Raw genomic sequence first — 25,814 nt, forward strand, 5'->3', positions numbered from 1 at the left:
TCCCCCCGACTATTGACCGGCAGCAGTACATATTTGCTCCCCCTTTATGTCTCTTGCTCTCCCAAGGGCCATCAAGTTTCTGAAAGGTGGTGCACTGGAGCAGCAGAGAGGCATCCAGCCTCGAAGAACTCACCTGGTTCTGAAGGGAAGACGTTTCTCAGCTGCTCAATGACCTCCTGTAGCTGCAGAACCGTATCCTGCTCGTGTTCCAGATCATCCCCTAATACACACACACGCACACATGCAGGTTTTCCATGTTACGGATGGGTTAGTGCAGAATGTGAGGGGAAGGGATGTGGTTTCACTTTCAACATGCATGCATGCATCAAGCCTGCATCTGAGCCTGGCTGCACATCGCTGACCTGCTGCTTCGGTGTCAGTAGTCTCCCTGCTGGCTGGCTCTCCGTGACGACCCCCTCCAGACACAGGGGAAGACAGCGTGGATGGTTCTGATCCGTTGGCTTCCGAATCATCTTTGGGCTGTTTTTAGGAGAGATTTATTACCATTCAATTTCAATTATTGCTTAGATTTATCATGTTTAAGACCTTAGAGTCAGTTAACCTTCCATGCATTGATGAATGAGATGTTTAATGGTCCTCAGTCAGCAGTGAACAAATAGCATCTTCCAGCAAAATTATAAAAAAAAATCTATTTCACTCAAAAGCTGCAGCATAAAATGAAAAGAAAGGGAAATACACTACAGACAGATACAGTTGAGGATGTTATATGCAACACAGTTTTTGTGAGTACTGTTCTGTGTGTATTTCTGACATCCTCACCAACTCTCTTCTATTCAATCTAAACTTTCAAATTTCAGACCTCAGAAGTTCACATCGTATTTCTCTTTCTTTGCATCTTTCCCATATTTCTCCCCCTCTAATTCCAACCTGAATGTGCAATTTAGTTAGTCCTGCTGTTAATAATTCACACGTCGTTGCAACAGAATGATTCAGCTCCCGCTCTCCTGTGCCTTTCTCTGTTACAGCTTTTCTTTACATGGCTATAGATTCTGAAATAGGTTGCTGCAATCTATGTTCAATTTTTTATCGTGTATTTCTTTGCATTGTTTTTTTTTTGTATGTGACAGTCTATCTTGTATGAATGCCTTTGACAGACGATTGTACCTGACGTATTCACGAGGATGCAATAACTGGCAAAGAAAGCTGATGCAATTAACTGGAGATATTGAACACTACAGAAGCTATTGATGACAGTCACAGTTTCTTATAATATCACAGATTGTGGCAAATACATAGTGGTCAACATTGTGCAAATATATGCAAACTGAGCCATAGAACTCCACACACGCTCAGTTGTGTTCTTGATGTTATGTTTAATGAACTGAAAGATAAACAAATGAATGTGAAGCTCTGATAAACAACTACTAAACCTTACTAAATGTTAGTTTCCATCCGTCAATGTGAGTATCAGAGTAAAAAGCTCTTTGCATTCCATCCTTATCTCCTTATCTTAGTATATCTGAAGTAAAACTACAGTACTATATCCTTATAGGATTTCACAGTATGGAATAAAATCATCTACTCTGGCATTTTAATTAATTATATTAAATTTTTCATTATGACGAATGTATTAAGCTGAGGTGAACATATATCTCTAATTTTTAATTTATGAATTCCCTCTGATTTACCAGGAATCCTTCTAAACAGAGCAGGGAAACAGAGTGAGATATGTTTGTATGATTTTTGATCAATGCAAATATGACATTTGTCAACAGAAAATGAAAATACAATGCATACACATGGTTATATTTCTAAATAATATAGTGGATAATATAGTAATAGCAATTAATGCAATTTATTTCAGCTGAAATGCAGTAGATTATCCCGCCTATATATATATATATAAATGTAATTTAATGTATTTTTTCAGGGAATCCTTAAAAATCCTAAAAAAAAAACAACCAGAATGGCACAATAAAAGTACCTAATCATATCTGAAATGACCTACTTGTAAGGAAAGCCCCTGTGCATTGCTTGTAAACTCAGCTGTACCTGTAGCAGCAGCTCCCTGAGCCTGCGCAGCTGGGACTCTAGCTGCTTGTTGTGGTCCTCCAGGATCTGCATGCGGGTCTCCAGGCGTGTTTTGTGTTGCCGGAGGACCCGTGCCTCGGCCAGGAGCTCTTCGTCCTGCTGCCCCGCCGAAGGCGACTCCAAGCTGTCCTCTCCGGCCTCAGTCAGCATTGGGAGTGACGCTGCCTCCTCATGTTTCCACTTCAGACGCCTGTACTCGCCTTGCAGCACCCTGAGGACCCGCAGTGGAGGATGGAGGAAACCAAACATATTTCAACACAGCTAAATACATGTATCCAGCTCCCACTTTACATAAAGAGAAATGCACTTACACATAATAATCTGACATGTGTTTATGAATTTCTCAGTAAGAATAATTTCACCTCATACACCTCACTTCATACAGGGCAGCAAGGTGCTCATCTACACTTGACGATAAACTCCCCGGTTGTGTAATCTTGTTTTGAATATGTGCTTTAACAGTCAGCCTTTCATATGCCTTGTTTACGCGAGACCGTGCTGTTACTACATATTTGTGCATATGAGCTGATGTTTCAGAGTTAATTGATTCGGCTCCTTGTAAGTCACGGTTAAGAACATGCTTGTTCATGGAAAGAATATGTTATAACCTTCTGTGAAGTGCTCTTAAAACAACATCTTTCATGCTTCATGGACAATGTGTGAAACAAATTTACATTTTTTTGTTGTTGTTTTTTTAAGCTTGCACGTACAACCCTGCCGCAGCGAATTGAACTGCAAAGCCTCCAGATGGAGGGCGGCCACTCTCTCTGCTAACCCATGGCTGATTGTGTTTATTTTGTACTCGTTTTTCAATTTACACTCAACTTGGTGTATGATTTGTTTTTGTTGATGAGCAGTCTGTCATGGAGTTTACCCTTCCTGAACATGAAGTACGCCGTGAGTTAATGATACTGTGGAGGAGAGTAAATTGCAATGATTGCCATGAAAAAAGACCAATCATTTTTAAGTTTATATTGAAAAACGTATTATTTGATTGGTGAAATGTTGGATAAGGGAAGTTTTCCACTGGACAGGCAACCTGTCCAGGAAGTAGCCCTGGTTTTTGCAACGAGAGAGACGGGACAGACTACAGCACAGCCTCCTGATCCCAAGTAGAAAGTAGAAAGACTGGGAGAGGGGAAAAATAACAACCCTTTCCTAGAAAGTTATGTAAAGAATGTAAAAAAAAAGACACAAAAAACCCCAAAAACTAAATCATTAAGACCCTTTGTACAGATGAAATATAGTGGAAATGCAATATAAAATGTTTAAACCAGATCTCCATTCTAAACATTGCCGAATACTGAATTAATCTGGACCATTAAAAATATAAACTTTTCTGTAAGGGAAACCACTGAGTATACTTAGGAACAATTTTAGGAACAACTGAAAGAGAATAAAATTGTCACTTCATACCTCAAATGCAAGCTACAACTTTGCCATGGCAAAAAAATAAGTTTTTCAAAAGATTTGAAAACATTGCAGCCTATGTGCCTGAGCTCAGCGCAGATGTGCTCTGACATCTTTGATGTTATTGAGATGTATTTTTTGTGCAAGTTGTCACCTAGACTACACATTTTTTTAGGTAACATCTTGCTTATTTCAAAGTCAAGCTGTATTCTGCACTTTATAGCAGGAGTCCCGGTGCTAAATTGGCATTCCTGCACTCCAAATCTGTCAGCTACTGAAAACATGTACAATAAAGCCAGTCCCAAATTACTGAGAATCAGAAATTCCTTATCAAGCAAGAATGGGAAGTCATATTTGTGCTTTAAAAATACTGCAGTTGATCCCCTGAGTTCACAATGCCTTTGGAGTGTTGTTGAAATGAAATAATAAAAAAAAAGATCATATATGACAGTGGTAACCCACATACTGTTCACATTTTTTTTGTCCTAATATATGTATTTAAAACACTTTCAAATAAATATATGGTGTGATTGCGTTATAGCTTTCCAGAGTGTCTTAAAAGTTACAGATACAATTTTATTTATTTTTCTTTTTTAAACCACATTTTACAGTAGGGCCTCTGACAACAGGAGGAATCTGTCCGGATGTCAAATTTATAAAACATCCATTAGCCAAAGTCATGTTGCATGCGTAATTCTCCTAAAAGCAAATGGCTCTTATTAGCAAATTGATTTATATATGTATATATATATATATATATATATATATATATATATATATATATATATATATATATATATATATACATACGTATATTTTAATTCCTGTAAGTCCAGATCTCCTGAGGCATAAAGGCAGGTTCTTTAAAAAAAGATTTGAAACACTTCTAGTGATTAATTGTTCAGCCACACTCTTTGTGGTAAAATAAACAAACAAAAAAAGTAGAGCACACTATGTTGAAGACATGTGTGGCAGAGTGGAGGAGCTGCAGCCACTCAGGCTGACGGGGCACAGGTGTGGCCCGTCAACCTCATCACCCTGCCAGCCTTATAAAGAGGACTGAGGAGTCAGACTGAGGCTGAAGCTGCTGGCGTGAGGTGCTTGTACACTGGGTGTTGGTGAAACTGGGTAAATAAAAGGGTTCTTCACAAAGCTCCGTGTCTCTCCATCCTGTCGGTCGGGCCCCGTGGCACTCACCGTGCTACACTGGCGCCCAACGTGGGGCCCGATGGGAGGAGAGGCATGGAGCGGGCCCTGGACGCGCTCGCCCAGGCCATTGCGGACCTGGCCGCCCTGCGCCGGGACCAGGGCGGGCATCAGCTCGCTGTGTTGGCGGCGCTGATGCCCGCGGATCGACCCACCCCTGCGCCCCGCTTGAGGTTCACTGCAGCAGCGCGGGAGGGGCTGGCGGCGCCGCAGCTGAGAGGCCGGGAGGCAGAAGCTGCGGGCCGCCAAGCGACGGCTCCCGAGACGGCGGGGCCGACGGAGCGACCTATCCCGGCTCCACGCCTGAGGTTTGCCGTGGCAGCGCTGGCGGCGCTGCAGCCGACCGGCCGTGAGGCAGTCGCTGCAGGTCGCCAGGAGTCGGAGGCAGAGTCGGAGGCGGAGTCGGATGCGATGGCGGAGTCGGCTGCAGAGGTGGAGGCGGACCAGCAGGGCGGCGTGACGGAGGAGGCGGTCCTGGACACGCCAGCTCCAGACCAGGGCTGCGCCGTGGAGGAGGCGGTCCTGGAGGCGGACCAGCGGCCGACGTGGGTCCGCGTCACGGAGGAGGGGGTGGTCCTGGATGCACCGTCTGACCCGAGGCCACCATGGGCCCGGTACCGAGAGCGGCGTTATCGGCGGTCGGCCCGTCGCCGAGGACGGCCGCCCGACCGTTCCCGCTGGTCGGCCCGAGGGCGACCTCACGACGGTGCTCGGCGGCCGTCTGAACCAGGAAGGCCCAGGGCGCAGACGGCGGTTCCGGGCTTCCTCTCCCGCTCCGCGGGGGGGGGAGTAGGCTCGGCCGGACGGACCCCGGCGCGAGTTTGGCGTTGGGGGTGTGTGGCAGAGTGGAGGAGCTGCAGCCACTCAGGCTGACGGGGCACAGGTGTGGCCCGTCAACCTCATCACCCTGCCAGCCTTATAAAGAGGACTGAGGAGTCAGACTGAGGCTGAAGCTGCTGGCGTGAGGTGCTTGTACACTGGGTGTTGGTGAAACTGGGTAAATAAAAGGGTTCTTCACAAAGCTCCGTGTCTCTCCATCCTGTCGGTCGGGCCCCGTGGCACTCACCGTGCTACAACATGCTTTTGTTAAAACCTTAAATAGGTCAATGTCTCAGACACCCAAAGGGCACAAATGGATGTGTACACGCAGCATTTTGCTTTGGGTCTGAAAAGGACATAGGTGATTCATAGGAATCATTCACAGAAAAGATCCCTCTGGTTACCATTCATGTGGATGTGAAAATATTAGCTTTCCTCTTTTGGGGAAAATATTTGTGCACACCTATATACATTCAAATTCAGTCATTAACATGTTTTGCTTCCACTCTATCTACATTTTAACTGCATGGGCCCATTCTTAGTGGGCACGTTAATTCTCCCCTTCAGCTCAGTATGGCACTTTTCCACTAGTACCTACTCAGCCCGGCTCGGCTCGCCTCCACACGGTTTGGCGCTTTCCCACTAGGGGTCTACCCATGCCGAGTAGATACTTTTTCTGTATTTTCCGAGGTTCTAAGCGGGCTGAGTCGGGCTGTATCTGACGTCATCACGCTACCGATTGGTCAGGGTGTTGGGAGTCAGACGTCTGAGTCAGGATGTGACATCAGCAAAAGAGCGACTCTGACGGCAGCTTCTTGTTCATTTTATTTGACAGGCAATGGCAGCAAAAAAGTCTGTTTCATGATCCAACTCTGAGGTGCAGATGTTCATAAACCTGGTGGCTGAGGAGAGAATTAAAAAGGGATCTATGTGGGCCATAAGGAACGACAACATCTAACAAGAGCTCTGTCACTTTATAGCTGCTCGTGGCTACCAACGGACTTTTCAGCAGCACCGAGACAAACTAAAAGAAATTAACTTGATATCAGACACAAGCCACAGACCCAGCAGCACATACTGTATATCATCTCCTCCAGGTTCTACATCTTTAGTGTTGTCTTCTTCGTTTAGATCACACAATCAAATACGTCACAGCAGCTTCCTCCAACCTCCTTCTGCTCCAGGTGCTGAATTGTAGTGGAAAAAAAACCAGGCCGTGTTGAGTCGAGCCGAGCTGGTACTAGTGGAAAAGTGCCATAATGGTTAATCTGAAGGAAGATTTACAAACAGTTGCGTGTTATAGTATTTTACCTGTAAGTTCTCTTTTTTCAGATACCTCAAAGGAATTTAGGGTATCGCTGTCTACTTTAAGTACTTTTTTTTTTCAAATTCCAGCAGCCATAGTGATGACGGTGTAAAAATGACAGATTTTTAACAACAAAGTAAACTAGTGCCAGATTCAAATGATCAGATTTGAATCCATTCCCCCACCCCCGCTTGGCTACAGACCTGTTTTCGTTCTCCAGGTGGGCCAGGGTGCGCTGGAGCTGCTCCTTGTCCTGGTGCTCCAGGTGAGCCAGTAGCATGTGCTGGCCGCAGGGCGAGTCATGGTCCAGGGCTGGGCTGGAGTGACGCAGGAGGTACTGATCTTCATCCCTGAGTCCCCCACACAGGAGACAGCACACTGAGCCACCAGCACACAGCCATCAGCAGCACAAAGCAGAACCAACGACATGGCAGAGCAGACAGGCCAAAGCAAGACATGCAGAACAAGGACAGTGGTCGCAGGATGTGACACACTAAGGCAATAGGACGCACAGCAGGATGGGATATTGCAACACTGTGCTAGGTTAATAGTCCAAATACTAAATGCTCTGTAATAAACACTACACTGGCAACATACTCACGTGTATTAAAACTGAAGGTGCATCCTAAATTGCATAAGCACAACCGATTCATGATCAGAGCAAAGACAGAGTTTGAAATAAAAAAGGTTATAGTGGAGATCTAATGTAGAAAACTTTGGGCCGTTAAATAATAAATGGTTCTGTGAATATTTTAATGGAAAGACAACTGTTTGTTATTTCGTGAGTGACAATAATGCTGCAAAGGGGACTACTTTAGTGCTAAAGGGTAAAGGAACTTTGCAGGCTTTGTACTTTTATGTATTTATACATGGCAAAGTTCTGCAACAGTTTTGTCAAACTGTAAGGTTTGTTATTAAAAAGACCCTCTCTGAACCAGAAAAAAAGTTGATAAAAACACTTAATATGAAATAGGCACCTACAACAATAGTGCCATCTTTGCTTCAACAGCCTGCATGAAGACACACAAGGACAAGGTTTTGCTTTGACTGTCTTTGTTCTCCAACATAAACAATGCCATGAATCTGTGGATACATCTCAAAAGAGCATGAAAACAGAACCGCTGAAAAAATCTCTCAGAACAGAAGCTGTTTGAAAGATAAAAGGTCTAAAATACAGCAAATAAGCTGTAATACAAGCAGTAATACAAGCAGTAAGGAGTGTTCATGAGAAGTAACCGTCCATGATTATTAAGTTTTGCTTTGGGTCATTTTCCATCTTTGCCATTCAGTAAAACTGTTGACAGTTACAGACTGGAAATATGCTATCTTGCTTAAAACACAAATGACTGTTTCATCTTTAACTTTGTCTTTAGATAATCTCTTAGTCTCTTAGCTGTTCACAGCAGCCATTTACACTCACTCATAACGCTTTATTAGATATACTAGGTGTACCTAAAGTGGCAAGTTAATCTTTTTAAATAATTGCAATGGTGGTCTAACCCTTTGCAAGTAATGGTATATGAAAGAATAGCTGCAATGAAAATAAGATTAGCTTCTGTTATAGGCAGATTGAATTTTCTCCTAAATGTTGTAGTTTTGAATGACCTGGTTTTTCCGCTGTATAGCTCTGGACAGAAAACAGTTCGATGGCAACCAAAGCAGAAGCTGGGGGTACAGATAGCACAGTACCATGTATGGCACTGCACAGCACAAAAAACAATGCAACCCTCCAGGAAAAAAACTGAAAGAAAAATAAACCAGAGAGGCACTGACAGATACAGTACACAGAAAGGGTTTGCTGAATAAGGACACAAGAGCAGAAAGCAACAGCAGTGCTACTGGCTCAGGGTCAAAGTAAATTGTCGTGCATACAAAAACACAAATTTACATGCAAGTAAAATGGAGAATTTTTACCAATGATTACACATTATGGCAAAAAATGTCCACCCAAGCAGCATTCTAGATGCATGCACATGGCCACAAAGACATTGAAAGCAGGCTTGGGTAGCACAGGTGCCAGTACTGAAAAGTGTTGTGCTGCTGCAAAGCATTAAAGTTCTGTCTTCGCCTAAAGACTAGTTCTTTATGTGCTGTCAATCAAAGCCTTCTCTCAGAGCTGACATACATAAAACTCATCTGAAGAGAAATAATGAGCACACTTCGCAATGCACACACTGAGAAACACACCTGGAGTCCTAGAGGACCAAGGAACATTTTGCAAAGGGCTGCTGGGCATACAGCCTTTACTTCAAAGTGCAATAAAAGAGGAAAACATCTCAGAGGCAGAAGCCTTTGACAGCTTATACCGATGTCAAGAAAATAAGACGCAGACACAAATGCATGATCTCAAACAACCCTAACCCATACTCTCAGCCTTCCACAATGAGGAGTGACTGCCTCATTCACATCACAACATCCCAATTCCACTCACTGCCAAACCCTCTCAGCCAGCTTCTACAAACACAAGCAGGCTTTGTATACTATCTACACACAGCCACAGACCCTAATCGCAGCAGGAATGTGGATGATGAAGGGGGAGTAAATGCAGGCTGCTCTCTATGGGTCATTCTCATTATGTGGCTGATTATTTATGTGATTACCTAATCATTCCCTAACAGTTGAACATGGATGTACAAGCCTGAGCACACATAAACACACTAACTGTAAATATCTCAGGGGTAAATAGAGCACACACAAAGCAGCAGTTATAATCAGGGTGGGGGGCAATTGTGTGGGGGTGGCAGCATACTCACAGGCTTTCATCAGGAGACAGGCTATCCGTGAAGAATGAACAATTCTGGTTCTCTATTTCTGCCAACCTATATATAAATGCACACACACACATACAAAGAACACCGTGTCAAACATGTTATGCATATTCACATATGTATATGAAAAAAAAAATAGAAACCTAAGAAAAACACAGGAGAGTGGGTGAGTCAGAACAAATGTAATAGAAAAGAAACATACATTAATATTATCATACATTGGGGAAATATGTTTCAGCAAACGTATTCTGAGAGCAAATAATCCGAGCGGTTTAGTGCTTAGGTAGTGTGGGTAAGACCTCTGGCCTTTCAGTCACTGCAGCTGAGCACCAACTACCTGGAAATACCTGAAAAATACAACTGCAGAACAGGAGAAATTGTTCTTGCTTTAGTGTCCAAGCTGTAAAAACATCCACAGGCAGAGAGTATAAAACTGAACTGTACTTGTAACCAGCATGCAGGCAATAAAAAGCCTTTTAGTAATGTGCTGCTGTCCAGCACCATGGACAGCAGCCTGTTAGGACTCAGTGTGGTGTTTCAGGACCAAGGACAGCGCTCCCAGCTCACATTATGTCCACTGACTGCCAGCAGACAGCCGCAATGTACATGCAGCTCTGAAGGCTGGCTCTCTAAATACCACCCAATAAAATGGGCTTTGTTTAGAAATCAAGGTTTCTTAACTATTGGGATCATTAATAAGACAATCCATAGCCAGAAAAGTCACATCAAGGGGAGCAAAAGTTATGCTGAAAGGTTGAATTCAGAAACTTACATCAAGATTTCCACACACATATTAATTAAATAATTGTTACAATTGTGTCAAAAGAAGGTAGTGAGTCTGTTTCACTTTGTGGGTTTAATTATAATTTTTACGTTAGGGAAAAAGGTCAAAATTGAGAGTTTTATGGTTATCTATAGCTGTAATTAACATGATCATGCCTTTGATACTTAAATTTCAAATTAACAATCACCACCAAGATATTAAACTATACCATCTATTCATGCATCTAATATCTAGCCAGTGAATCATGCTGTTTTCATCAAAAGCATCCTCTTTAAATACCAGAATTGTATGACCATCTTGGTCTCACACACACGCGCACACAGACGCAAACACACACACACACACACACACACACACACACAAAGACACACACACACACACACACACACACACACACACACACACACACACACACACACACACACACACACACACACACACACACACACACACACACACACACACACACACACACACACACACACACACACACACACACACACAGACTGGAGCTGAGTGTCTGGAGTTACACTTAGTGGATTAATTTCGTGAAGCACCACATTGATGGAGAGTTGAGGATTACCACGGAGACAAGCCTCTGCAGCCACTTCCATTTTACACCAGGTAGTTTTAACTTTCACTTGAGATGAAGGGGATTGACTGGAAACCACTGTCACTTGTAAGAGTGGATAAATGGACACCTGAGCTCTGGTGCTTTATCAACAACAGTAGGCTTGCATAGAAGTGAGTAGATAACCCATTTTTCACCTGTAAAACAAAGTCTTAATTTCTATAATATTCTGAAGGTCAGTTCTGTACACTTAATGAACATTTAAATCGGGCAAAAAAAACCAAACGTAAACAGGGTAAATTTGTTGTGAATAGTGTTGTTTAGATGTAATTATTAGAATTGGTATATTTCTGCTGATGCAGTAATATTTTTGTGCGCATACTCACAATCACTGCCATGCTCATGACTACCAAAATCACAGTTTATGACCTTGCAGAAGCATAATAATTTACAGTACCCTCAAATGCCAATAATGCATATTTCTCTTCTGCTTCTGGCACCTTCATATTCTGTATATCTACAATTTTCACTTGAATGCAAATGACTTGCAATATTACATGCAAAAGACCAGAAATTTTAATGAATCACCAGCATCTGCTGTGTACAAAATATGATGTTAATGACATATGAAAGCAGCACATGATCAGAGCGTGGGTTTTCCCTCAGGTCTGGTAATTAAACATCACAGAGGACCAATCCACTGATGCACATGTACAATGAATCCAAAAATGTCATGCACATGCTCCACAAAATTGTTCTTTAATCTTCGAAGCATTCTCTTTGCACACTGGCACACTCCACGCTGCATCATCTTTCATAGTGTCACCGGCTGAAGGGGTGAGGGATAGGGGCAGGGGAGCTAACTGATGTAGAGGCTGTCAGGATCTTCCACACCTCATCCTATTTTTCTCCATTTTCCATTGAGACCACGGAACTGATAATTCAGGATTTATCTTTGACCTGTTATGGGAGTCCCAACCTGTGAAACTAACTGCTTGTAATTCAGTATGGTGACACTATTCATCAGAAAGGCTCTACAGGAAGACTCAGTCAGGGGACAACAGCAAATGGGAATGGAACGGACAGAAAGTAATAGGAAATTGTTGTGTGTTTGGATGTGCACAGATGTATGTTGAGCTCCTTCAATGAATCCAAATAGGTGACAGAGGAAATGAAAAAGAGAAAGAGAGAGAGCAGGAATTGCAGAGAAGAAACCCACCAGAGCTCCAAGAGGTTTCTATTATATTTTTCTCATCTTTTTTTCTATGAGATGTCAAAGTAATGATGATGATTAAAGGAATCAAGTTCTGCATCAATGTGAAAAGGTAGGCGAAAAATAAAGATGTGTAGAGTAGAAGATACAGAGGCCGTCATTGTTTGACATGGCTACATATCTGAATACTTGGTATTCCATTAGCGGGGTCTGTGCTAATTTTACAATGCTCAAATATTGGGATGTGTCTTTTTTCCAAGAAATGAGAATGCAGCAATAATTTTTAGGAACATCTATGGGGCTGGAACAAGTCCCTGCTTTGGGACACTTCAAAGCAGCACCAAGTCAACACCATCCCCAGTCCGTATTGGGTGCGATGTTGGCAGGAGATGACGTTGTTCAGCCCTTTAATGTCCCCTTTGAGTTTGAATTGTGTATTTTCATTCATTGCCACTATTGCAGTGTGTGCAATCAGAAATGCCACAACAGTCTAAGCTCTGTCCATGTTAACATTGTCATTCCAGTCTGGTTTTATTTTGTTTGCTTTGTTTTTCCTCTTATCAGTTTCCACATTCTTCTTAAGTTATTGCTTATTGGCAAGTAAAAAAGAAGATGCACTGCTGCCACCAAGTGGTATGGAGTGAGAGTTTGTTGATTCAGTGGATCCTGCCAGGTCTTTCAATATAAATCGAGACACAATGGCTGAACGGACTGAGGAGAAGGTCAGTTCTGTTACTGTCATGAGTTGATTTGTTAGGACCCAAACGCAGGAGAGACCAGGAGGCAGGTGTTCCAAAAGATGGTGATTTATTACTCCAAAAACAAACCAAAAGCGCAGCTGAGCAGGGTTAACAAAACACAAGAGCAAAGAAAAAGGGCTAACAAGACACAGCTTTCTAGTCTTAAACATCAAACTGTTACGGTTTAGCTGGTTTTAGTTATAGTCTTTCTTCTCCTGTTTTATTTTGAACTTATTTTTTCTAGCTTTGGCTGTGTTCTCACTTTTGTGGTTTTAGTCCTCATTTTTTTCCTTTGGATTTTCATCTTTTAGGATTTCCCAGCTATTTTTAAACAATTACTGCTTTGCACACCCTTTTTGTCTTGTTTCCTTCCGTCTGTGCTTTGCCACACTTGCATCATGTTACTCATTACCTCCCTCAGTGTTTATACTCCAGGTTTCCTTTGTTCGCTGTCAGATCTTTGTCTTTGTTTGCCTTCGTGTAGATGACTTGGAGCTGGTTCATTTACTTGGCTCCATTCCTAACACAAATTCCATATCTTTCCTGAGGTGAGTCAAGATTATCTTGAAAGTCAATACAAAGTTTACAGATTTTTGGTAATTTAAATAGTCTTACATGAAAGTACACTTCAGCAGCTTCTCTGTCTGTTCAGGTTTTCAAAAATGTAACTGGTGACAGGACTAATCACAAGTCTGTTAATACTGTTAAGAATCAATGTTTCTTGTTGGCTATCTCAAAACACCATCAGAAGACTTGTTTAACCATTGAAATAAAAAAGTTTCTAAGCAATGTTCTTTTGTATCATTATGTATCATTTACTTTTCAATTGTATACAATACATGGTGGCATACAGTGGTGCACATGCCTCAGAAATATATTCAAATATGATATACAAATATGATGGTTGTTATCGACCAAAAGTTAACATGGAAACAACACATCGAATATATTAAAGGGAAAATTTCAAAATCACTCGCAATCCTGTATAAATCCAGAAATATACTGAATTCCAAGGCCTTGCATTTGATTTACTACTCATTGATTGTTCCCTATTTATCTTACTGTGTGGAATTGTGGGGATCCACCTTTAAAACCACCTTAAATTCAATAATAAAACTTCAAAAACGAGCCATACGTACAATCAGTAAGGCTGATTACTGCGCTCACACAGATCCACTTTTTCTAAATTCTCATGTTATTAAATTTTATGATTTGTTTTATTTTAAAATCATGCAAATTATGTTTAAAGCAAAATCAAAAATGCTCCCTGACCCAATACAGAGGTTCTTTTCAATTCAGGAGACTTGTTACAATCTTAGAGGTGTCTGTAATTTCACAGTACAAATGGCTAAAAAAGGTATGAAAAGGAGATGTGTCTCCATCGTTGGAGTTAAATTCTGGAATGATGCCAACATAAATTTAAAAACATGTCATTCTTTTGTTGTATTTAAGAAAAGGGTTTGTAAAGCTATTTTTGAAGCTTATAAGTGCAATTGACCATCTGAGGCTGAGTTATGCTTCTGCGTCAAAATGACGCCGTGCCTACGGCGTGTGGTTTGGATCGACGCAGAGGACACGCCGTCACCTGCGCCGTCAGTGACGTGCACCTCCTGAAAATTGTAACTACGCGTCGAGGAGACGCCGTCCACTCGCAGACCGAGAGGGCTGTGATTGGTTCGTTTGAAAGCGAAGCATTTCCGGTTTCCGGTTTGAATCAGTAGTGAACTTCCAGGGCTCTTTTCTTCGTTTATATGTGATTTTTTTTGTTTTTGTTTTTTGCACAATAGTTGTCCTTATCTCTTTGATTTACTGTGACCGGAAAAAGTCGGATAAACCATTCAGAAAAAGATCGCTAACTAGTGGCCGCGGGGGGTACTGCACCGCGACCAAATGAAGAGACGGAGAAGTCAGAAGGGTTCAGCACGGCGTCACGGCTGCGGCGTGTGCTCTGCGTTGGTGTGACGCAGAAGCATATTTCAGCCTTTAATGTTTCTTTGCTTTTCTATTGTTTCTTTGCCTTTTGTTGTTTCTTTGCTTTTCTATTCTCTTCTTGGTTTTCTGGAGGTTGGTAGCCAAAAATAGAAAGTTGTTAATATAGGATAGGCTTTTATAAGCAGTTTGCTTCTGCCTATGCCTTTTCAGTTATTGTTCAACACATTTTTTTGGTTTAATAGTTAATGCTGTGTACAATGTTTTTTTTTTTTGGTGTTGTTTTGTGTTGCAATGACTGAATAAACTTAATTCATTCATTCATACATCCATATATAAAACTATCATAAATTAAATAATTACATCTCACTATGATCTACTCAGAAACATTTTCCTTCTGCTTTCAGCTTTACCCTTGAAGGGTCACCACAACAAATCATCCTCTTCCATCTGACCCTGTCCTCTATCTCCACTTTGGTATTTCTCTTTGCCACCAACTTCATCTCTAACATCCTTCTACCAATATATCCATTGTCCCTCTGCACATGTCAAAATCATCTGGATCAGGCCCCTCTAACTTTGTGTTCCAAGCTGGAAGCCTGATGTCCCTCTGATGTCCTCATTTCTAATCCTGTGCATCCTCGTCTCTCCAAACGAGAACCTCAGCACCTTCAGCGCTGTTACCTTCAGTTCTGCTCCCTGTCAGTGTCACCGTCTCTAAACCATATAACAGAGCAGGTCTCACCACCGTCATGTAGACCTTCCCTTTTCAGAATCAGAATCAGACTTTAATGACAGGGTTTGAATACATCTTCTCTTGTTTTTACTCTGTTGTCACACTACACTCTTGACACTTCTCCAACCCCACCACCCTGCTTGCATTCTTCTCTTCACCAAATTTCACTTTTCCAAATCTTCCTTTGTTCTGAACAGTTGACCCCAAGTACTTAAACTCCTTCACCTTCTTAGCCTCTATTCGTTGTAACCTCACCAATCCACTCTCCGTTCTTTCATTAACATATTCTGTCTTGCTATGGCTGACTTTCATTCCTCTTTTTTCTAGTAGAAACCTCCACCCGTTTCCTGTTCTCATCACAGATGACATATGTCATTTGCAAACATCATAGTCCAAGAGGATTCCCGTCTGACCTCATCTGCCACCCTGTCCATCACCATTGCAAAGAAGAAAAATGCTCAGAGGCAATCATTGATGCAGTCGCACCTCAACTTTGAATCCCTCTGTCACGCCTATGGCAGACCAGTCTACTGTACTTCTCTACCACTCCACACCTCCTCAAACTATTTTACAGCTCCTCCCTTGGCATCCAGTCATAAGATTTATTTAAATCTTTCTCTATATTACCTACTAAGAAAATGCAAATTGCTATTCCTCACATACCTTTGAATCGAGTGTGTACATATCCAGAAACAAGCTTGATAATGTCTCTTATAGGGACAGCCTTAGCCAAACTCTTATGCTTCCATACAAAGGCTATGATTTCTGCACTTTGCTTCCAGCTCAGTCACTAGGAATGTTTGTTGCCATTTTAGATTTTTGGAAACCACAGTTTTATAACATTTACATTCTTCAGATGGAGGAGTCTAGTGGGCTTAGCATCATATTAAAAAGTCATGATTTGTGAAGAGCATGCAGGTTTTGTAAGTGATGCTTTGTCCAGCTCTAATAAGCAATTGTATTTTCAAAGCCCATCCAAGGGGTTCAGGTGCATATATCTGACCAAAGAAAAAAAATGAAAACGACAAGGCTTTCCCCAGAGTGAAACAGAGACATCTAAGTTTAAACAAGAGAAAAGGACAAGTCCCTCAGCAGGACTCAAACTCAATTCTTTTATGTGGCAGCTGATATAAGCACTGGTTTGTTGGTTGTTAAAAATAACTGTGATACTGACTAAAATCTCAATAATGCATGTATCCAAAATTATATTATAATACTATTTTGAATTAAATAATAGAGAAAGGAATAAAGGACAAGAAAAAGAGAAATAATTTAAAAGGGTCTAACTTCAAACCAATGAAGACACTAACGAATACCAATGAACTGGCCTCTTTATTTGGAGTTTGGAGCTGCAGACCTTACTTGTATATGTTCAGTATAAGCGACTGGCTGAGCAGGCAGATTCATGATGAAACCTTCACCTGTGCTGAATATCACCAGTATCTGTGTTAGCTACTTTACAGATTTAGTTTGTTCTTAGCTGTGAGGTCGATCCATCTCAACATGATTTCCTTTTCCTGAAGAGAGTGAGCAAGCTTTGAAGTTTTTTTTAATTACAGATGGATTAACAACTTTACTTTTTATCCACAGAAAGGCACCTTGACACACAGGTACAGACACACATACACTTGTCTAATAATTCAGCCCATGGGATGACTTTTGGACACACTGACCTGTCAGTGGTGTAACCAGCATTTTGATATCACTTCGACTTTCCATTAGTGTTCAAAGTGAGGTTATGTTGGAGACTAGGAATGAATTCAAATAAGAAAATGTAATATTCCCCTTTTTATCATGTGTTAACTGACAAGCAGAGAGAGCAAAAGAGCACATGAGCAAGAAAGAAATGTTCATCTATAACAGTGTACAGCACTGACACAGCTTTAGCAAAGGTCCTTAATGACATCCGCTCCAATACAGATAGTGGCAACAATTCAGTCTTGGTCTTACTGGATCTCAGTAGTGCATGCGACACGGTCAACCATTACATCTTGATAGAACGGTTGAAGAACTGCGTGGGACTTTCTGGCACATCACTTGCCTGGTTGGAGTCCCATATCAAAGACGGGGACTATTTTTATTCATTTTAACCTTTTTAGCTTGTCTTTAATTTCTGCTTTTAAACTCTTTCAATTTTTAATGCATTCAAAAATATATGTAAAGCACTTTGATTTATCTTGTACATGAAATGTGCTATACAAATAAACTTGCCTTGACTTATACCGCTACACAGTATAACAAAAATCTGAACACTCAACAAACCCCTCAAATTCATGCACTCACACACACATACACACACACACACACATAAACACAAATGGGCTGAACACAGCCAGCTGCCGGGGTTCACTAACTCAGTCAAGACAGCTTTTGGAGACAGAAAGCCCCTTTCACATGACTGTGCAACATTGATGCAGTTTTGTTCAAGGTCGCTGTGGCAGGGTGGAGGAGCTGCAGCCACTCAGGCTGACGGGACAGGGGTGCAGCTCCTCCACCCTGCCACAGTCACGTCACATACAGAACTCTGCTATCAAAAATACCTGCTATAATCTAGGCAAATAAATAAATACTGTACGTTCAATTATTTTGGTATCCACTGTATTATCTTTTGGTCTACTGTTATAAAAGAAGATACTTTTTTACCCCCAAGCAGCAGGAACTGATTAAATCAAATGAGCACATCAAGTCTGAGCATCTTGGCTCCATAGATCTAAATACTGTAGGTCTAATCTGTATTTGTGATATTTTTTCCAGGTATCTGAGGCTCCACAACAGCATTATGAATCAATACAACACATCCTTGCACTTTTGGTTAACAGGCTAGTAGTATTGGTCACAGGTAGTGTCATTAATGACAGTGTTTCATCACTGTCAAGGTTTTCTGTAGGTCCTTTAGTTATGCAGGTTCAGTCAAACAACAGAGCTTACAGCAATATATGCCAGATATTGATTCATTTATAACTCTTATCAAACACTGATCAGAGAGAAAGGATTGTTTTTCTTCCTCTGTCTCCATGGTTGGCTGTCAATAAGGAATCTTCTCTGAAATGTTTCATCTATCTGGTTATTTGATGACTTAAGCTGCGTCCCAATACTCCCCCTCGCCCTCGTTTTCTGCACTACCCCTAAATTTTGCGCGTTCCCGTGAGGGTAGTGGTGTCCCAATTCCTCTTTTCACCTAGGGGGAGTGGGCATATCGAGGGCTAGGGGCTGAGAATAGCCCCTACGGATCGAGTGTTTTCAGATGCTGACTTCGCGAGCGAGGGGCTATGAAAATTTCCCAGAATGCTTTTCGTCGTCATTTGCGGACTGAATCCAAAAAAAAAAACATGGCGGACATTTCTTAGTGAATAAATCAATATTTTGAGTTAGTTTCTGCATAAAAATGCGTTTTGATTACATTTCTAGCGACAAATGTATATTTTACTTTCATAATATTCACTCAGTGAATGTACATAATCCCTTTTTTGTCCGTTGTTCGCGAAGAATCGCGCCGGAGTAAAGGCTGTTAGGTTACGCCGTAGGCTACGTAGCCTACGCCATAGGCTCTGCGTCGATTTGACTCGCCGACCGAGAAACAGTCAGACTCGTCTCAGATTGTGACCAAGGGAGCAAGCATTTTTTTGTGAGAAATAGAGAGAAATAATCCTGTGACTTGTCAGATTTGTTTTGGATGTTTCTTATATAATAGTTTTCAGAAACCACAAAGTAATCCAGCTGTTATCTGGGTAATTTACACACTTTTCAGATAAAGTTGCCGAAGATCACGCCAGAATAAAGGGATTTATGGTTCCGCGTTACACCAACGCAGAGCCTACGGCGTAGGTTACGTACCCTACGCCGTAGGCTCTGCGTCGATTTAACGCGGACCCATAAGCTCCAGAGCCGGCAGACAGAAATCTCTTAATTTCGGAGCAAATTTCTTAACAGGCGTAGCTACAACTGTTAGATTTCATCTATTAAACCAACATTTTCCTAAATTATTTATTTCAGCCAGCGTAATTCTCAACAGAGCTGCAGGTTTCTCTCCCGGGACGACGGTGTGGGTCGACCCAGCGATCACGTCTGTCCCCCCGGTTGTGAGCTGCTGCTGCTCCCCGGGGCCGGGGGCTCTTCTCATCTCCGAAAACGTCGAGTCAAATTTCTTAACAGGCGTTATTTGGATAAACTGAGCCCAGGTTGCGGATCTTAAGGTTACCTTTATGCCTGAAAAAATATTAAACTTAACTTAATAAAGTGCCATATTAACAGCGCTACAGCTGAAATTAAAACAGCTTTTGGCTCTCAGCTTTCTGATCAGGGTAGGGATGAAAACGAGGGGGAGTAGGAGAATGGGACAGGCACCTGGGCCAAGTGCCCTAGATTTCAAGTGCCCTAAAATCTCCCCCTTCTTTTTTAGGGGGTAGGGAAGAAAAGAAGGACGAGTGAAGAAAAGAAGGGCGAGTGAAGGGGAATTGGGATTGGGCCTTAGTCTCATTTTGAACAAATGTAAATATTCTGAGGCTTTCTTTAAACAAACAACAGCACTTTAAAAGTATATGATAAGATGGCCACATTTTTGAGAAGATACAAAATAGATATATATATGATATTTATAGATATATGATTATACCTTTTATCATTTCGTTTATGCCATTAAATTGTGCATCTTTTGATATAAACTTTTTCAAGCTTGTAATTAATAAATATGGAACTATATTATGACATATCAGGATGGAATTTCTGATTATTTTCAGTAATCTGTTGATCATGTTCTCCATATATGGACTGATTGATTATTTGATTTGAACAAACTAGGATCAAACCCCTGAATGAACAAAATTATTCACCAGAAAATGATTTCACTTCAAACTATCAACCAGTAAAGTCTCACATTAAAACAGCATTTCAATATGCTTTCATGAATGAGTTAATTATAAAAGCTCCTAGATCTACTAGAGTCTCTAATACTTGTATCTAGTATATAATATATAGCAAGGCATTGCACAACGTTTCACAAGGTCTTTTCACATTCTGTTTGATAAGGAATTGGTAGCTGAGGCTTTTAGATAAAAAGAAAATGACTGTCCTATTTTTAACAGTATAATAAACACTTTTTTTATTTTAATAGAGCACTTAAATAAAAGTACTGCACTCAAAAATACTATTTATTTAAGCGATATCATTTTTCAATTTGTTTCTCCATTACTGCCTTAAGTTTAAATATGTTCTTGCATCGTAGCAGGACCCCCCAGTATTTATGATTTATACTGTGTTTCAATGAGCAACTAGCTTGTAACACACACAAGCACGCACACTTGCACATACACACACACTCACACACACAGAAGAAGTCACCACCTGTACTTATCAAAGCAAACTGGTAAGAGTGTGACATTGCATTAGTGCTTCAGTTATTAATATTTCAGCATATAAAAAGTTGTAGCTTCTCATTTCAAAAATAAAAGTGTTCGCTGGATCCTGTGTTATGTCAGGATCCTGACCTGGCGTAGCCTTCAGCGTGCTTGCCTGTAATTCATCCACTCATCAGCTGAACACATTTGCTCTGGTTTTCCTCTTTGTCATTACCAGATCATTCTTGTCCAGCATGTGTCAGCGTTGCCTGGCCAGGTATCCAGCATGACACAATAGTTGGCCTACGGTTTGTTGTCTGCTTAGCTCTCTTAACTTGTAAAAGGACACGTCACTTGTGAACTCTGGAGTCGGTCTTCACCATCTGCTTTACTCAGAACACTGAGGACGCTTGGAATCATCCCATGCATATTGTGGATTGTTAAAAATATGAATACAATAAACTGTGTTTACCTTTTTTGTTTACCTCTGTGTCTTCGCATCTTTGGTCCAGTTTCAGGAAAATCCAGACAGCTCAATGTTTGGTCTGCATTATGCAACCTAAATAAAATTTGGCGATCCATCATATTCCAGGAGGAAATGTGGGTGGAAAAAATTTGGACTCATCACCATTTTTATTAAATCTAATATAATAAAATCAGACGGCTTCCACACACTCAGTTTGAAAAGAACTCAAGGTACTGAAACTAATCAGCCTTGTGGACTTAAGAAAATCATTTATTAGTCAGGCTGATGAGGAAAAAGAGCCTTCAGTCTGCTAGAGAGCATACATTTCATGTCCTCTGATGAGTCCATATTTACACATTTCCAGAGGAATTGGTTCACGAGGGTCAGAAGAGCATATTAAGTATCTAGTTTCTATATTGGGACTTGCAGCAGCAGTGCAGTGATCTTCAGTTGGTCAGGTCAAGGTTTAGCAATATTATGTGCACAAAATACAAGGTCCACTGACCACATATTCCAAGATGAAGATACCTGAATGAATTGGTTTAAATTGTGAAATACTGGTTCAGGGAGCATTACACTTGATTTCCACATATGCATTGATCACAATTGAGTTCATACCTTAATCGTATTAAAATTATTTATACAACTTTATACAGCTGCCCGACTCTTCCATAATCAATAAAAGATCTGGGTTTAAAATGACTGCAACTCTAAGGCCTGGATGGTAATAAGTGCTGGGACACTGCATACGTTTATCAAAACAGTTCCGCACTAAAAATATTGGTCTGTGACTGTTTTTAGTGTCCACTCCGTGTAAATGTGTAGGAGGGAAACAGTTGAAGAGATGGATCAAAGATGAAAAGGAAAAAAAAGGCAAACAGAAAAAAGGGAGGAAAAGGAAAACAGGGGACATAAGAGGAGTAATGAGGACAACTGTGCCTGCTCTCTCAATGGTGTGGGTTGCTTTTGTTTTGGCGGTGTGTAAAAGTGTGTAAGAGCCTCGAGGAAGTGATACACAAAAGCACACTTACCAGCACACGAACACACACTCCCATTCATGTACTGCAGGCTCATTGGAAAGGGATATACATGTCCAGTCCTGCCCAGAGTGCGGAGCTGCCAGCAGCGCTGGGGTCCAGGACTGTGCCCTGTTTATAACCTGTCACACAAACACTAATCCACACTGACAGCCCCCCCTGTGACCAATGGCCTCACTGGCCTCACAAGTGACGAGCCACCGTGCATGCTGAACCTTGCTAACCTCCACACACAAACCACAAAGTGCCCCGCTCATCTGTCCCAGGGTGTGTTTGTGTTGAGGGTGAGAGTGAAGAGGAGTGGCAGGCGGAGCAGCCTCTATCCTGACCTGAGTACAGTACACAGTGCAGCCAAATCAATACTACAATCAGGGAAGACTAAAGGGTGAGAGAGCAGAGACGGGGTGAGTATGGGTTGTACGTGGGAGAGTGAATTTAGAGGGGGAAAAGGAATCATTTAGAGATAGAGGGGATATCACTGTAGAGTAATTATTTAAAACATACAGTAGCAGAGCTCTCCAAGGCACATACCTGCTTGCATAATGTTCAATCCTGCTGTGTGTGTCTGCGTGGGGCAGCCTGGGAGAGGAACACGGTCTGGAAGGAAGAGAAGCAATAGTCAATACTTCACAGAGCCATACTGAATGAGGCAAATTTAAATTTTGCTGACACGTTTATTGCAATATTTCAAACGTTTTACGATGCAGAGAGCCGTGGAGTCTGTGTGAATTCGAGTTAACTCTGTCCTTCTAATGCTAAGCTGGAAGGACGGCGTATCAAGGGAAAACACTGCAGGCTGTCTAGACAGATAAACAGAGAATTCATGACTTGTGTGTTCATGAAAAGAGTGCCAAGGTGAGAAGAGCTTTTAGTTCGATTGACATTGCAGTGGGTTAATGGCTCTGCACATCCTCGCATCGCTTTCATGCAACTGCTTTTTCTTTTCTTTTTTGCTCAGTCAAGTGTTGAGTATTTGCATTTTAAGCCACTAAACTTGTACTTCATAACTTCTAATAGAGAGCTTTAGATTAGTTACATTGCTGATTTAAAGGGCACCTATTATGAAAAACACGTTTTCTCTTGCTTTAACATATATAAAGTGGTCTCCCCTCAGCCTGCCAACTCAGAGAAGGAGGAAAGCAACCAAATTCTGCAGTGTCTGTACAGCCGCCCGGATGAGCCATCCAGTGTGATGTGGCTTCTAGGAGCCGTTCAGATTCTGCTCCCTTTCGTTACTTAAAGAAAATGCAATTTACATAGGTTGGCCTCCGATGCGTGAAACCACGCCCACAACTAACTCTGCCGGCCGGAGCTTACGCCATTTTTTCGTAGCGGTGTATCGCATCATTCAGGCAGCCAATCAGCACATGCCTCATTATCATAGCCCCGCCCACTCAGAATCCTGCATAGATAATGAGGTTAGAGAATGGGAAGATAAAGACATGGCTCAGAGGCTGAATTTCTAATTTATTTAGCAAAAGTCTCAGAGTAACCAAACACGTGCAATAAAAATCATCCAGCACCCTCTTTAATAATCATGTCTGCTGCACCTCTCACTTTTGTATTTCCTTTGTATAATTTTTTGTATTTTTTGTATAATTTGTCTGTTAAAATTGTATATAGGGTATACTTATACTTATTCTTATTTTTATTCAGTACTGTCCTTCTCACTACCTCAAACTGCTGCACCTTAAAATGTTTATACTGTAGATAGAAATACCACATAGAAATACCACATTTGTTTATTGTTTATTGTTTATTTTTACTACCAAAGAGCGAAATAACCGGAGTCAAATTCCTTGTTGGACAATGTTCGAACCTGGCCAATAAAGCTGATTCTGATTCTGATTCTGAAAAACAATCAAAAGCTTGTTTTTAAGTCATTCAAGGCCTGTTTTAAAATAGGTATTAGATGCCATAATAGGCCCCCTTTAAAACAGGAAAGTAATAATAAACATCAGCAGCGCACGTAAAGAAGCTTCTTTTTTTTCCCGAAGAGAACACATCTGGACGAGAAGATGGAGCACTGGGGGATATTTGAAACTAAAGAAGGGAAATATTTCTCATTGAGATCAGTTCACGCTGACCTTCTGATCAGAGGAGGTATGTTTACCTAGTGACATCATAATCTAATTTCTTGTAGAGAAAGTTCAGTAATTTAGTGTTTCACAAACAAATCATTTCTTTTTCTTTCTTTCTTTTATTTTTTTGATGCAGCCATAAGCATCCATCCATCCATTTTCTATAACCGTTTTATCCTTTGCATGGTCACGGGGGTCTGCTGGAGCCTATCCCAGCTCATTACAGGCGAGAGGCAGCCATAAACAGTTATCAGTTAATCTGCACTTAAGTGCACTTTCACAATGGCTGCACTGATTTGTTGTATCCAGTGTGAGGTTGTAGAGCCCTGCAGGGCTGTGTGCTCAGCCTTCTGCTCTTCACTTTCCAGTATGACAACAATTGTAGTTTGTATTTTGCACGCAACACCCCCACCAGCTGTCAAACCACAAACAACGGTCAGACTTACAGCGTGATGCACAGTGAATAATGTGCTGCTGAATGTCAGCAAAACAAAAGAGAGACTTTAGAGTAAAAGGGACCAGCGCACATATCGCTGCCAGCATCAGTGGAGCTGATATGGCCCAGGTGAACAGTTCAAGGATCTTGGGAATCAATATCATAGAGAAACTCGTATGTCATCACACATCTAAAACATGGTTAAACAAACTCAGACAAGACTGTGCTCCCTGAGGTAAATAAAGAAGGTTACACTCCCAAGCTTGTTTTAAGATTCAAAAGAGCAGCAATATGGCGTTTCTGAACAACACAAACTGATATGGTATGCACACTGGCCAGGACAGGAAGGCTCTGCAAGTGATTAAAACTGATGAAAACTCACGTACAAAATGCACCCCAGCAACAATCTGTTCACCCTGACAACATCTGGCAAAAGATTTCCTCTGCATTACATCCAGACTTAGCAGCAGTTTCCTCCTCAGACTGTGAGACATCTAAACACACAATAATCATTTATATATTTGACATTTTTACGACGGTATTTTTTTTCCTAAGCAGCACAATTAAAATATGATGATCGGTTTAATCTTGAATTTAGATGTAAAAATTATAAGATTTCCTTTATAGGATTGTTGTCCAAATCCAGACACCAGAGCCATTTGGGCCCTCTAGGATGTTGCAAATCATAGCTTGGACTTGAATCCCACTATTCAGAGATGAGTGTTTGATAACTTTTTGTTAAATGTTGCTATGGTTTTCTATGGTTGTGGAACTGATATTGATTTAATGTGAAGATGTGCTTAGTTTGAAGTTTCAAAAAATGGTGAGTACCACTGTGTATTAGGAAAGACTTAATGTTGCAGAATGATAATCCTATACATCTACACTTAACTGACTATTATTGGGATATATAGTCCAGAAGTTCTT

At 41.3% G+C, this 25,814-nt stretch overlaps 1 protein-coding gene across 1 annotated transcript in view; it reads right to left on the reverse strand.

Moving 5' to 3' along the window:
- The window catches only part of drp2 (dystrophin related protein 2), a 269,547-nt gene that overhangs the window by 3,345 nt on the left and 240,388 nt on the right, over positions 1-25,814 (reverse strand). The window contains exons 19-24 of the mRNA XM_061725644.1: positions 22,902-22,967; positions 9,547-9,612; positions 6,997-7,143; positions 2,014-2,263; positions 363-480; positions 134-220 (exon numbers count right to left, since the gene is read on the reverse strand). Coding sequence (XP_061581628.1) covers positions 134-220; positions 363-480; positions 2,014-2,263; positions 6,997-7,143; positions 9,547-9,612; positions 22,902-22,967 — 734 coding nt within the window. The remainder of the gene's footprint in view (positions 1-133; positions 221-362; positions 481-2,013; positions 2,264-6,996; positions 7,144-9,546; positions 9,613-22,901; positions 22,968-25,814) is intronic.

The sequence above is a fragment of the Cololabis saira genome, chromosome 7 (assembly GCF_033807715.1).
Source record: "Cololabis saira isolate AMF1-May2022 chromosome 7, fColSai1.1, whole genome shotgun sequence".
Classification (NCBI taxonomy): Eukaryota; Metazoa; Chordata; class Actinopteri; order Beloniformes; family Belonidae; genus Cololabis; species Cololabis saira.